We start from the raw sequence: 15,258 nt of genomic DNA on the forward strand, positions 1-15,258 counted from the left end.
TGGACAAGGCAGATATAGAACATTTCTGTCATTGCAGATAGTTCCATTGGACAGAGCTGGACTAGGGAGCAAGATGGAGCACACTGAATTCACGCTTTGATGGTTTGTAGTTTTGAGGGGGCCTCAAAGCTCCTAAAGGTTTCTGGGGTTAGGGCAAGTATAAGCAAGCACCTGTCCCCAGCAACTGTGGTTACCTGAGAGCAGACACAACTTCACAAGCCGAGAGAGAATCAGTGACATATAATTAAGTTTTTGAATGATGTTTTATTTACATTTCAACTGAACCACAAAAAAGAGAAAAGGTTATTTCAGAGTTTCCTAGCCACGGTGAGATTCACGTTGCATGGTTCAGAGTGTTTCAAAGCTCACATCCTACATTACCCAGTAGAGTTTTCAGGTGAGCACCGTGGTGAGAAAGGTGGAGGCCCCTTACCAGAGGCCGAGGAGGGATGGAATGGATGGCCAGGAACAGCTATACCCCGTCCCCAAGCACTTGGATAGGAAGTGAAATCAAATGTTTTCTGGCCTTCACGTGGAAGTGTCTCCCATTTTGGTTAAAATGAGGCATTGGCAGAACCCTGGCAATGGAGAGCAAGATCTGTGGGCAAATCAACGTGACGGTGAGCTCTTGAGGGCGGGTCCATGATGTGCTTGATTTTGTTTGCTCAGGACTTAGCTGAGAACATGGTGAATGCTCAGCCAATGTTTACTGGATGAAGGAGAGAATGGAGAATGGTAAGAGATGAATGGATGAGCAAGCGACTCCCGAGGACCCCCTGGTCAGCAATGGGTCATGGTCTGCTCCCAGCGAGGGGAGGTGATGCTTGGAATTGTCCTCTGTTCCTCTCCCCCTCCTGTTTTACAATCTGTTTTATGGACTGAGCTCCCGGCTCCCAATATTTTTAAGAAGATCAGAGTTTGGTTGGGCTTCAGAGACCTTAGAAACGATCTAATCCAACTCCTTTATGGTATAAATAAAGAAATCTTAGCCAAACGAGGTTAAATAATGTGTACCACGTCAAAGGGTTAATTCATGGCAAGAAGTTTCTCGTGTCCTTTGGCTGATGGTTTGGGTGCCCACATCTGAACATCTGAATAAGAGCTTAGCCTTTAATTTTAAAAATATGATTCTAAGGTTTATTGTTGTTATTATTATTTTGAACAGGTAACATGTTTCCATGGCTCAAAATCCAAAAGGTAGGTTGGAGATGGACTCAGCGGCAGAATGCTTGCCTAGGATGTGTGAGCCTTGAGTTCCATCCCCAGCACTGTAAAAAAAAAATCCAGAAGGCCACACTCTTTTTCCTGCTCTCCAGCCACTCAGAGCCCTCCTAAAGACAACCACTGGTGCTGGTTTCTTTTGTCTTATAGTGTCCCCTACAGGTGCCCATGTTAAAGGCTTTGTCTCCCAGGATTGCACCATCAGGAGGTCCTGTTGTCTTCAGGAGATTGTGCCTAGTGGTGGTCTTTAGTCATCCAGGACATGCCCCCAGAAGGGACTGTGAGATTCCACTCTATTCGCTCTGTTCAGCTTCCTGGCTTATAACATAATGGTCTGCTCCAACATGCATTTCCTATTGTTGCTATCTACTACCCTCACTAGAGGCCCAAAGTTATGGGGTCAGTGGATCTTGAACTAGAACCTCCAGAGCCATGAATTAAATAAACCTTTTCTCTTTATAAGTTAATTACCTCAGGTGTTTCATTGTAATAATGCAAAGTTGACTGTTACACATATTTTGCCCTTTGATTTTTTTTCTATCAACCATACATGACGCCTAGTGCTTTGACTCTTTCTTCATACTGTCTCTTGGCCACTTCATCTCTGGGTGTTTCTGGCACCTGTCATCAGCCACTAATGTTCCTCATCTCTACACTCATGCCCACCTGCTAACTTTTCCTCTCTGGGTGGTTCTGAAGCCTCCATGCTCTGTTTCCAGATTCATCTCCATAATGCATGACATTGATTATTTTATTTCCCTGCTCAAAACCCCTTAAAAAGTTTAAGGTCCTCCGCCTGAAATTCATGGCCCATTCCAACTTGTTCATTCCACCCTATTTTCTATAAATATGTGCCTTCCTCCTCACCTTTGAACTGGACATTCCCTTGGTTTCAAATGCCTGTCCCCAAATCCTTTACTTTCTCAATCCTTTACTGTCTATTCTTCAGACACCTGGTCAGAAGCCACTTCCTCCGTGAAGTCCTCCCTCACCTGAAATGGCTTTTCCCTTCTCAGCTCCAGGAACAGCATCAAGTGCCTGGCTCTTCTTACTGGAGTTATTAGTTTCTGTCTTACACCTCTCACTAGACTGAAGTTTTCATGGGGGCAGGGATTGTGTCTGTCTTATGCATCCTTCACTTAACGGCAGTGTGTGTGCATCCTGTCCCTGACCCCTAACAGACAGCTGTTGGATGAACAGCTGGTGGGTTCATGACACCTTCTCGTACATAGTCTCTACTGAGGGGCACACATTAAGCAGAAGCTTAGAACTCACTTTCTCAAGAAGCCATAAACAGGGAGAAAGAAAGTCCTCGTTCCTGGGTCATTCCTACTTTCTTTTTTGAAATATGTTTACGTCATAAGTTGCATTTTTTATCTCTTTAGAATGCAGTTCATGCAAGTCCCACCCATCTTAAAAACTCCTGCAGCTTCTAGTGCAGTGTGCTCGATATGGGTATTCCAGCCAAGCTCATCTTACCAAAACCAGTGGACTAGATATTCCTACTGAGTTGATTGGTTTCTGATGGATTGACTTTGTTCATAGTCTTCTCAGATGGCAACGATCTTTAGCAGAGATCCATCGAAAGGGTCTTTTACATTTTTCTCTGACAACTGTGAAATCCTGAGTTTCCAGAAGAAGGCGGAAGTGCATCTAGGAGCATGTTAGTTAGTGCAGTTGTTCTAAAAGTGTGATCCCAGGAAAAGCAGCGTTGGCAACGCTGGAGAACTCGCATTTGTGGCAAATTCTCTGGTCTCACTCCAGACCCACCACTTTTGAAACTCTGGGGTAAGATTAGACCCAGCCCAGTGCTTCTGATGACACATTTGAGAACCAGTGACTTCAGTGAGTCCCTTTGAGCCTACAGCCTCCACTCCACACTGGGGTTTCTTCTCATGTATAGAATCCCCCTACTTTATAGAGTGCACCTTTTAGGGCTCTGTGAGCCACACAAGAGACATGAGGTCATTTGGTGTGAACAGGAAACCAACCAACTATTAAGAATATTTAGAACAGCTATGGCATCGTGCCATTATGTTGCTTGAGAGTATTTATCCATATAGCAAAAAAGAAAAAAAAAAAAAAAGAAGGCAAAACCCTTTTACCAAGCAAAGAAAGAATTTTGTTTAGGCATATGAGAAAATAAAGTAATTGACTTAATGCATTTTGTGAAAGAATTCATTTCTGTCCGTAAGTGGCTGAAGTTACGTTTTAAAATATAAGAAGTTTTACCTGTTTGTGGCTGTGTATATTATCTAATATCCAAACTTAGGTAAGTCTTCAGAGAATCAAGCAAAGCTGTAGTTTTTATGGTTTTCAGTGGGTAAACTGTCCAGCCCTTGGCCTCTGGTAATGACCTTGGGTGTCAGCACCACACTGCCCGCATTGCATATGTTTTAAGATCTTCAAGAGCTTTGCTATTGTGCTGAAAGTTCAAAGACCTGTCCCAGAGTTCAATGTTGTTGACGCAGTGTGTTAGCTTCACCTGCCTAGTCCGGCTTCGACAGGCAGTTTTCTGCACCTGATCTAAAACACAACAGACAGTTCGGGCTCCCCAGTAGATGGGGAGACAGAACTGCTTCTTTCCAGTTTCTCGGTAGGAAGGAATGGGATGTATTTGCCCAGGTAGATGGTCACGTGCCTGTGGAAAAAATGGCGCAGGTATTTCTGGAACCTCTCGCCGACGAAGGCGTAGATGACAGGGTTGACGCAGCAGTGGGTATAGGCGATCACCTCTGTCACCTGCATGGCCAGGTCCAGATGTCTACTGCGCTCACAGCTGTACTCCAGTAAGTTCATTTGAAAAGCAGAGAGAAGGAGAACCAGGTTGTAGGGGGTCCAGAAAATGAAAAAGACCACCATGATGATAAAAATGAGCCGGATGGCTTTGTACTTTTTTCTGTTGGGGCATCTCAGCAGTGTTTTTATGATCCCAGAGTAGCAGACGGCCATGATGAGCAGAGGGAGCGCGAGACCCAAGATGTTCATCCTCAGAGCATGGAAACGCTTCCAGCTGTCTTCCTCGTCCTCTGGGTAGAGAGGACTGCAGACAGACTCTTCGGAGCCCTGTTGGGACTCATGAAAGATAAATTCGGGGAGGGCCGCCAGCACTGCCAGGACCCAGGTGAAGATGCTGCTGCTGACACCGAAAGTCACCGTCCGGGCTCGAAGGGCAAACACGGCGTGGACGATGGCCAGGTACCTGTCGATGGTCAGCAGGATGATGAAAAAGATCTCGCTGTACAAGCCCAGGTAATAAAACCCCGAGAGGAGCTTGCACATGAAAGGACCAAAAACCCACTCGTTCCACCCAACGTAGTGGATCCAGAAGGGAAGAGTGAAGAGAAAGAGCAAGTCAGAAATCGCCAGGTTGAGCAGATAGATGTTGGTCATGACCTTGAGCCTCCTGTACTTGGTGAGGATCAGCACCACCACCACATTGCCCAGGAGCCCCACCACGAGCACCAGGGAGTACAGCGGGGGCAGAAACCGCGACCCCAGCTCCTTGATATTGACTTTTTCACAGGGCAGTGCCCAGTCATAGTCGTAGGGTGTGGTTCCAACTGCCTCCAGGGCCAGCTCAGTCTCGGGGAAGGAGGTAGCCATTCTGCTCGTCCCTGGAAGAGAAGAAAAGACAGTCCCGCAGTTAGGCACGGGCCAAAGCACACCAGGTGATGATGTGCTTACCCAGAGAGGGCGTGATGAGCTGCCAGCACATTTTAAAGGTTCTTTTGCACAGATTTCCAATGACAAGTCAGAAATGCTGAGGGTAGAGGGGGCTTTGGCCTCCGGAAGATCTGCAGTTTTCAAAGTCAGCATGATCCTCGATGGGAAAAGAAACAGAAATGTTGCAGGATGGGGCTGAAGAATGGGGATATTGAGTTCTGAAAGCTTTTAAAGAAGAAAGTTCAAAGTAGAAAAACAAGTTGGAGAACGATAATAATATATTAATTGTTATCACCACAAACTGTTATGTTGTTTTGGTACTGGGATTGATTCCAGGGGTCTTACCACTGAGGCATAGCTCCAGTCCTTTTTATTTTTTGTTTTGAGACAGGGTCTCACTAAGTTGCTTAGGGTCTCACTGAGTTGCTGAGGCTGGCCTTGAACTTGCAATCCTCCGGCCTCAGCCTCCTGAGTCACTGGGATTACAGGTGTGAGCCACCATTCCTATCTACGACTGCATATTTTAAAACGTTTTGCATTTTATGTCTTATAGTTTAAATGTGACTATCAAAATCATTATCTTCATATTTTAAAACAAAATGTTGATAACAATAGTAGTAATAATAATTATTATTATAAATAACCAGTCCTTCCCATGCCCTATAATGATGTGCAACATGTTCCTCGTAATGAATGGAAAAACTGAAACTTGAAGAAAGTAAGTAATTTATTCAAAATCCTCTAACAAGTAAATGTAAAAGTTTGGGTTGGATCTTCAGTTTCTAGCCATGTCCCGTTCTGTCATGACTAGATTTAAATGCAAGGATTTTAAAATTTAACTTTTATTGATTTAGCTATTGTAATTATTAATAACAACTGAAATTATTGCAATGTTAGGCAGCATTAACCTCAGTTGCTTTCTTTCTCCTGCTCTTAGTAATGCTGAGTTAAGCAGAAATGTGCTGTATTAGTCAGGGTTCTCCAGAGGAACAGAACCAACAGGCGGTATGGTTATAAAAAGGGGATTTATTAGATTGGCTTAAAAAAAACAGAAGCTGGATAGTCCCCAATGGCCATCTGCAGGCTGGAGAGCTGGAGGAACCAGTCACTGGGCAGTCCAGAGGCTGAAGCTTCAGAACAAGAGGGGTCAATGATGCTATCCCAGTCCAGGACCGAAGGCTTCTGGAAACTCCCTGGAGAATCACTGGCAGAGTCCACCTTGGAAGAGTGAAGGAGCTGGAGTCTGATGTCCTCAGGTGATCGAAGCAGCAAACAAGAAGGTGTTTAGGAGAATCCAGCTTGCATCTACTGCTGCTTCCTAGTTCTTCCAACTTTTATTCCATCTAAGCCTCCAACCTACTGAATGGTGCTGCCCATGCTTAGGGAGCATCTCCACTTCAGTTGGCTATTCCACATGCCTAGACACACCCTCATTGACATACCCAGAAGCCTCTTAATCCAATCAAGTCAACAATTTAAATTGACCTTTATATGTGACAACAGAAAACTCTGGAGAGCTGCTTCTTCACAAAGAAGATGAACAGGAGGGGTTGGTCAAAGGAATTTCTTATTCAACTTATTTTTATAGATCAGGAACTGTAGAACCAGTGCCTGTTTTTTCTTTTCTTTTTTAATGTAATTTTTATTTATCTTATTAGAGATTAATGGTTATACATAGTTGTTGGGTTCATCCCAACAAACTCATTTGCATGGAAATAGGTTTCTGTTCATGATCACCCTTTTCCCTTACCTTGGGTCCCTCCCACCCTCCACATCCTGCCCTTGCCTGTTTTTCTTAGGACTTCCCTGGAGAAAGAGGAAAATGAGATGAGGCAGGAGTCTGGTGAAGTACAACTGGTCCATGTGCTGCTCGCTCAAGGGAGGAAGGGCTGTTGGCTTTCTCCTGTCTCAGGGAAGGGACACATGTGAGGACGTGGACGTGTAAGTTAATGAGTGTTCTTAAAAATAAGTTTTAGAAGTGGCAAGGAATTGTCTTTGCTTCTCAATAGAATCCTAAAACCTAGGAGTCTTCAAAGGAGATCTCTCTCTCTCTCTCTCTCTCTCTCTCTCTCTCTGTGTGTGTGTGTGTGTGTGTGTGTGTGAGATAGTTAACCCTTGGACAACTGGCCTCAGAATAAGGACAGAAGAAAGAAAAATAGAGGGCATAAACTTCAGTTTATGAGCTCCAAAAAAGACTTAGACTGAAGGAAGAGCCCAATCATAATTATTTCAGCAAAGGAGAACACAAAATATCTTTATCAGAGCAGAGTGTAAATTTGGATCAGATTAGAGCCAGCTCAGACATTTAAAGAAGGTTGAAGCCTAAATGCTTTTAAGGAAAAGAAAATTTGTCACTTATGGGATCCCTCCATTTTTTCCTCTTATGCCCAGCTGGAGAGCAGGATAAAACCCACCGGAAGTAGGGTGTCTCCTGACATTCCCAGCTCTGTCAGGCTCTCTTATCAGGCATTTGCACAAAATGATAGAGCTGACCCTGCAGCTTGGGGAAATGCATGTATTGTCCCAGGACACAATACAGATCTTTCTAGTATCCTTAAAAGGTCCAGGATCTACCATCTGCTAGCTGGATGATGGCAGGTATATTATGCAGCAGGGCTAGTGGCACTTATGCAGCAGGAACGGGGTGTTCCATCTCTATGTGTAATTCTCTTCCATGCCTCCTGCCTCTACACTGTCCCACTCACTCTCCCTGAGATCCCTGCCCAGGGTATCCCACCCAACCCCTTTCCCAGCCAGCAGATGGCTGCTCTCAGCCAGTGACCACTTAGTCAGACCGTGGTGCTTTCCCTTGTCAGAAGGGCCAGCCTGATTTCCTCATCTGTGAAATAGGAATAAAGGACAACTCAGAGGGAAAAAAAAAAAAAAAAGAGGTCCAGGACCTGGTCTAGTCAGCTTTTCCAGATCCCTTCCCTCTTCTATCTCTCCTGTTCTCCAGCATTAGGGAGGAACTTGGCAGAGTCCCAGAGCATAAGACTAGAGAAAACAACCATTTATTTAAAAGTGAAAATTGTTTTCTCTAGTTTCAAATTAATTTGGGCACCTGATCCTGTAGCTCTTTATCTAGTGATCCCCTTTTAAAGTTCTTTACCATACAATATAAGGGGGTGATCTTACTCTGTTATCCATTTCCTCCCCCTAAAAGTTGACAATCACACATGAAAAGGGAAGGGGATGGGGTGAGCAATTGCTTTGTCCGGCTCCAGCCATTCTCCTTATGGAGATATTTCAGGCACCTCTTAGCATTGGACCAGGCGCGTAGCCCTTGCAGGGAGGATTGCCATGGAACTGCAGATTTGGACTCTGCCCTCGCTTTGGGCTCAGCCCCTCTCACTCTGACACCATTCACACAGTGTCTCCAGCCTGCCACCCAGTCCCTTAGAGTTGCAGTTTCCTCTCTGGCAACTCTGGGAGGTGATCAGTCTCTCCCCTCTGCCACTTCAGGGCAGGTCTACCTCTTGAACCTGGATTCCTACCTGTCCAATGGGCATTGGTTCCTGCACTGATTTCTGGGCCTCACTGGGCTCCTTTGTGCTCCCAGGCTTCTCGCTCCAGCCTGCTGGAAGGGCTTGTCTCCTATGGATTTATCAGTCCACTGGCACCAGACAAGGTCACCTCTCTGTGTCCAGGGCCCATCTCCAGTACCAGGGCTTGTGTCTCCAGATCACAAGCTCCTGAGAAAAGTTGTGGGATTCCGGGACAGAGGCACATGATACCAGAGCTATCAGCAGGAATCAGTGTTTCTTGGTACCCGCACTGGGCTCAGCAGATTCTCTTCCAGAGGCTGAGCCCTGTGTGCAGGGGGTATAGCCTCATATACTTTTGTTAGTTATTTGTCTCCCATTCAAGGGGACGCACATTTCTGGTTGGGCATTCTGTTTCTATACAATGGTGTAGCATCAATGTTACAACTGAGTTGTGGGATGCTCATATCTACACTGACTACACCATGTTATTTTGTTGTTGTTTTGAGAAAATCTCTCACAAGAGAGCTAGCATAAGGAAATGAAATGAAATCGTGTATATAAAATCACATTTTGAACTTGAAAAAGCCGTAAATCATGTAAGAAACAAGAGTGGAAGAAAGGTCAGGAGAAGCCATTTCTGGTGAAATGGGGAAAAAGCCGACCCCTGTTGATCTATTTTCATGGCTCTGCCTAGATACATCTTCTTCCCATCCCATACATATTCCTGGCTTTGGAAGCCCAATGTGGAATTGAGGATCAATTGATATTAAGTCCAACAGCGTTCTTATTTCCAGCAGCTGAGGAAAAAAACCTCCCCATCATTTTGTCTGTTTTGCACTTGAAATCACCCCAAGTGTCCTCTGAAAGTTCTTCATCTAAAACAAGAAGGAACAGAGCAGTTTCTTCAGAGGGCAAATACAGAGAGCTTCCACACACCATTCGTTATTTGTAGTACTTTTCTTTTCTCTCAGAGTAACTTAGAAACAAGCCAAACTTTAAAGGAAAATTCATTCAAGTTTGCTCAATTGGAGATAGTGTCTTTAATTCATATGATCAACATGACCAGTATGACGAGTGCATAGGATCTTTTGATTGAGGCTTCAGGGCTGCCCGAGTCATGCAGGCCCTCCCATCCACAGCCTGGGCTTTGACTCCTCGTTTCGTGGGTTCAGAGATGTAAGAGCTAACACAGCTGTCATCGGTCTAACCTGACTCAATTGCATAATACTTAGGTTCAAGATAGTCAAGAGTTTGAATTGGGATTTTCAAAAAGGCTTTTTGCATTTTTGGGGAAGTGATAGGGTGGTAGCAAACAAACAATATGAATGCAAGCACAAAAGCAAAGTAAAAACGACCCCAAATCTCATCACGTAGTTTACCACCATTAACGTCTCTCTGTGCAGATATGCATACATTATACAAGACTGACCAGAATGAGAGCCTACTGTCTTATTTTATTTTTAAGGGGATTTTATTGCTATTGCTATTATTATTATTATTATTAAAGCTTTATAGTTATGCATAGCAGTTGAGTTTATCTTGACAAATACATAAATGGAAATCAATTTAGGTTCATAATTCCCCCATTTTCCTTCCCCCTTTTCCTTGTGCCCTCCTTCCCCCTCCCCTTTTTCCTATACTCTACTAGACTTTATTTTTTCTCATCTATTAATTTATATTTGATTGGTTCTTTATGTTATCCTATCCTTCCCTTCCCCTTTCCTTTATTTTATTCTAGTTTTCATATATGAGAGAAAACATTTGACTTTTGAGTTTCTGAGTTTGGCTAATTTCACTTAGTATGATACTTTCCATTTCCATCCATTTACTGGGAAATGCCATAGTTTCATTCTTTTTATGGCTGAGTAGCATTCCATTTTGTGTGTGTGTGTTTGTGTGTGTGCGTGTGTGTGCGTGTGTATCACAATTTCTTATTCCATTCATCTATTAACAGGCATCTGGGTTGATTCCATAATTTAGCTATTGTGAATTGTGCTGCTTTAAACTTCATGGTGGCTTTGTCGTAAAATTTTCAGTTTTGCTCAATTTCTTTATCAATTAAACCATAATTGAACACCAGTGTTCCCAAGCAGGGCCTCCTGGAAGCGTTGGCAGACTCATTCCCCAACAGGCCACTGGGATGGAAGCCCAGGCACATTACCAGGTGAAGGGATGACCCTTCCGAACTTGACACCACAAACTGAGTGAGGTCAGAAATGTGGGTCAGAGGCCACATGGCATAAAGCACTGGACTACTCTTTCCAAGTATAGAAAAGTGAGTAGCTGGGTTCTCCTCTTTAGCTTTGGGCCAGGGTCCACATATAACCACCAAGACTGGGAGAGGGGAGACTTCCTCTTAAGGTCTGGGATTTGGTTTAGCTCCTCTCAAGGACTCAGAAGCCCTCAGGTGACCACAGCCTACACCTCCACTGAGGAGGATGCTGGGCCCACGATGCCTCTCAGGCCCACATTTTCTCTTCTTCTTCCCACCCTGAGGTTTTTAGTTCTTCTGGAACATTCTGAAGTTTGGGGATAACCCAAGGACCTCTGCTCTTCTCTTGCTAGGGCTTAGCCTCTTGACAAATGTGGCTGGATACTGCACTTGGATAACCTCTGAGTGACCATCAGAAGGGGAACCCCTGGGGGTTTATAGTAGTTCTGTGGGTTGACCCCTTTCCCCTGGGCTTTGAACTGTCACCTTTGCCTTAGGATCACTGCTGATTCTGTTGTGTACTGTTTGTTCTATTCCATTGATCTCTTATTTCTTCCCACTTTGAGCTCCAAGTCTCCCAGGTTTTAGACTATCTTATTGTACGCAAAATAAACCTCTATCATTTTTAAATTTGATTTGATTTTGGACAAACATGAAATCTCCTTAACTCTCTCCCCTCTCAATTCCCAGCCCTGCCTAAGGGGTGATTTTGGTGATTTTTCTATTAAGAGACATTTAGATTACCCACACTGCGCATCCATACTTCCATAAAAACTCTTATGATTCTAGTTGGCCATAAAGTTAGCATGTGATGGGGTTAATTTTATAAAGCTTTCTGCATGTGCCTGTAATTTAATCTAACTTAATCTTCATTGATTTATGTAAATTAGTAAAATATTGTATGTGGATTATGGGAAGTGATCATTTCCCAGTCTCATAAAAGATATCCAGCTGTGTCTACATTACCTGTAATGCAAACACTGTCCAATTGAAATGCAGTCAGGAGGGGACCGTATCCAGTAAAGATGAGTTGGAGAAGCCAGGGGGGTTACTCTCAAGAGCAAGCACTATACTGGCTATGTAGATGAGATCAGAATTTTGTATGGCTCCCAGGAGTGACCCCAGAACCAACCCCGGGAGGTAGCACAAAGAGACTAATTCAATCTTCACACATAAATCTGTAATCTAATAAATCTGTAATGCTATCTGGCACAGAAATAATTAATTAAAGGATTAGATTAGACAATTTCTAGGTCTCTTTAAGATAGAAAAATCTATGATGTGATAGGTTTTCCTGTACAAAAGAGAGTAGACTCTAGAGAACAGAAATTTGATGGCGTGGGAGGAAACAGATTCAGCCCAATTGGGAAAGAACTTTCAGAAAACGGCACAGGAGCAGAAGGAGGGAGTTTCCTCCCTAGAAATATACAAGAATATCTTAAAGCTGAAATTAGTGCTGCCTCCTCCAAGTTGCAAACATTTCCCCACATATCTATTTTAGGGTGGCACATGGACTTCCTCAGCTGCCAACCACAGCTGTCAGCTGATTTTGGATATTTTTAAACAACCTTCATGCCCCCCAACTAGACTTATCCATTACGTTTGAATAATAGGTATTTCAAATATGACTGATTTTTAGTTTTGAATACAGGCTGATGTTATTTAGTTGAAAGAGGTGGTCATGAAAGGTATATTTTCCTGAAGAAGGTGTGTCTACACAGAGTAGTGTGGTCAGGATAGCCAGAGTGCTCAGCTGCCCAGGGCCCCATACCCGCACCTCCAGTTGTGCCACAGAGAAAGATCCACTGTGTCTTTCCTAGGTACCATGTATGTTGTAAGTGAGAGCATACTTGTATATTATATTGTATTCTGATACTTCAAATTGCACATTCTGCACCCGGTTCTATGTGGTTAAAATTATTTGAAAAAATAATTTGTAATGACTCCAACACACTGTGTAAGACATTCATGGCTAACCACTGTCATACTCTTGTATGATAAAGTCATTCCCAGTTTGCCCTGTTATAAATAATACAGCCATTAAAAAACATTTTAAAAGTTACTTCCTTAAAGCACACTCTCCCAATCACAATTTCTATCTCTAATCATTTTTCTAAGCCTCTTGATGTATTTTGCCGAATTGCTTTCAGAAAGTGTGTGTGTGCCCTTGGCTCTGAAGATGTTGGTGCCAGTTTCAGCAAATGTCCATCAACAGGGAGATGGTATAAAAGAAAATAAAATCACTTGGCCAGTTAGATGGACATAAGAAATGTCATTGCTGTTGTAATTAACATTTATTAGGTTACTGAGGGGGTCTTTTAAACTAATTAGTCATTCAGATTTACTTTTCTGTGAATTATCTGCTTGTGCTCTGCACTAAATTTATTATGCTGATTATGTCTGCTTTTTTTCTTACTGAATCATATACAGGGCTCACATCCCCCCCTACCCTCCCCCAGGAGAAATAACTGGGCCCTCCTGTTTCCACATAAGCATCACCTGCTGAAGAGAAATGTAGGTGCCTTCCAGCTCCAAGCCTCTCATGTACTGAAGACCCAACTTCCCGCCACTCTCCCTTGAAGCACTCATCAAATAAGAGTAAACTTTCATCCTAAGCCAAACCAGCATTTTCCAAAAGACAACACAGGGCTTCCTATGTCTATCTTCCAGCACAGATCTAGGAAAGGAAATCAGTCAACCTCATCTATCCAGACAAAAAGACACCACATCCATCATCAACTAATAGCCTGCATTTGAGTGGCTTTTCAATGCAAATTTGGATTAAGTATATATTTGTACATATACATATTTAATGAAAAAATACACATAGCTATGAGTTATGTTTTCACTCACTGGTTCTCACAATTCAATATCAATTAAAATGAACTACTGAGCCTAACATTTCTGGAGTGGTGGTATTCTCAACCGTTGAGAATGGATGAATGTACAGGGCAGATAACAAGATAATGTTGATTGAAGAGGTATAAAAAACCAAGTTTGGATGAGTGCAAGAGGCAAACGTATCATGGTATGAGTGGGAGAAAGAAAAGGAAGATTGAGGAGAAGGCAAGAAGAAAATGGACATATTTAGTAACACCCTTTCCCTCTCTGGCCCCACACCACCTCTCAATTGCCAGTTACCCCCACCTCCTTCCCCCTAGATTCAAGAGCACTCTGGAAGGTATTTCTTTTACCTCCTGGACATTTGGATACATTTCTCTTTTACAGTCTACCTGGAAATGATCTTCTAAATAAGCACCTTCTGTGGCAATTCAGTATGTTCTTGTCCAGATGAGAACAAAGTGGTACCTGGTGATTTAGTGAAGTCCTCTGGTCACCCAGTGGTCACTCAGGTCTCACCACTAAAGACGTGGAGATATTGTCTGATCACAGATGTTAGTGAGGTAGTAAACAATGGTGCTTCCTGTTTTAAAACAGGCTAGCTTCTCAGGTTTTGCAAGTTTTCAGAAAGATATCAAATTTGTTATAGTTCTTCTTTTGTTATTATTGACAGCTCCCACTAAGCACTCAGTTGAGTAATCATGACACTCAGTGGCTATCTCAGAGGCACTTGGCTCCCTCCCTGACACTGCTTATTTTTGGTGTGGAGAGGGGGCTATAATTCCTCACTAAGCATTACTTTGACTCAGGGGGAGTCAGGATGAAGAATGAACTGAGAATCTTCCCCATAATGGAAGGAAAACAACTAGGGAATAATCTCATTATTCTGCAGGGGCCTTCCAGAGACCTCAGTGGGGCAGGTCATCACAGCAAATTTAGACAACTCACGAAGACTTGGGTTTGAGTTTCAGTTTTGGCCCCCCAGCTGCATGGCCTTGGGGTAATCGTTTATATTTGCTTTCTCAGGTGCAAACTGGAAATGGTGATATCTGTGTCATAGGGTTATCACGGAATCAACTAAGATAAGTCTGGAAATCTCTTTAGAATATTCAGAGTTACGGCAATGTAAGGTGTAAACCACGTTCCATGGTGACAGGAGCTTCACAGGGCACAGTTACTTTGCCTGCTACATGTGCTAATGGGCCCTGGGGACTTAGCGTGATGCCAGGCACAGGGAAGATATGCATCCAGTGTTTGTGGGAAAAGCTCCAACTATATGTGAGGTGACCTTGATGGCCAACTGGACAAGTCAATGAATTCACCATGTGTTTATCAAACATTTGCTATATGCATACGGCTGTGCCACATGTTTCATGATAAAGGACGAAGGAAAGGGTGAGGATAAGAGAGATGAAGAGGAGAACAGGAAGGAGAGAGGGGCTCAGTCGTTATCTTACAGGTTTTATAAGCTTATTGGTGATCAGAGCTAACAGAACTGAAAAAAATACCCAGAATACTCAAATATAGTTAAAAATAGTAAAAAAAAGATGTTAAATTATTTAATCTGTAACATACTCAACATAGTATATTCAAATTGGCTAGAATTTTTTTTTTCCCCGAATGGCAGGAAGAACTCAGACTGCTGACTGCCTGGGCCCCAAACCCACTTTTTCTACCTAAAAGTGATAAGGCCTTGAGCAAGCTACGTAACCTCTGTGTTCCTCAGCTTTCTCTGCTGCAAAGCATTAGAGCAATGCCTTCCTGGCAGGATTTGTGTGAAGTAAATAAATTAAGACAATGTGGAAACCAGTGTGTGGCCAGCACCGTGTGAGC

The 15,258-nt window shown here is 43.2% G+C and overlaps 1 protein-coding gene across 2 annotated transcripts; it reads right to left on the minus strand.

Annotated features, from left to right (window-relative positions):
- Window positions 1-244: 244 nt before the first annotated feature.
- Ccr3 (C-C motif chemokine receptor 3) lies at window positions 245-14,009 on the minus strand. Of its 2 annotated transcripts, none has more exons than XM_015489619.2 (2): window positions 13,818-14,009; window positions 245-4,838 (listed from the first exon to the last, which is right to left on the minus strand). In XM_015489619.2, exon 2 carries the CDS (start codon window positions 4,825-4,827, stop codon window positions 3,748-3,750), a length of 1,080 nt encoding a protein of 359 aa, XP_015345105.1. In that variant the 5' UTR covers window positions 4,828-4,838; window positions 13,818-14,009; the 3' UTR covers window positions 245-3,747. The 2 variants fall into 2 exon arrangements, with proteins under 2 accessions (XP_015345105.1, XP_048650892.1); XM_048794935.1 differs by lacking the exon at window positions 13,818-14,009 and adding an exon at window positions 8,382-9,855.
- Window positions 14,010-15,258: the final 1,249 nt, after the last annotated feature.

This window comes from Marmota marmota, unplaced genomic scaffold, assembly GCF_001458135.2.
Source record: "Marmota marmota marmota unplaced genomic scaffold, marMar, whole genome shotgun sequence".
In the NCBI taxonomy this organism is placed as follows: Eukaryota; Metazoa; Chordata; class Mammalia; order Rodentia; family Sciuridae; genus Marmota; species Marmota marmota.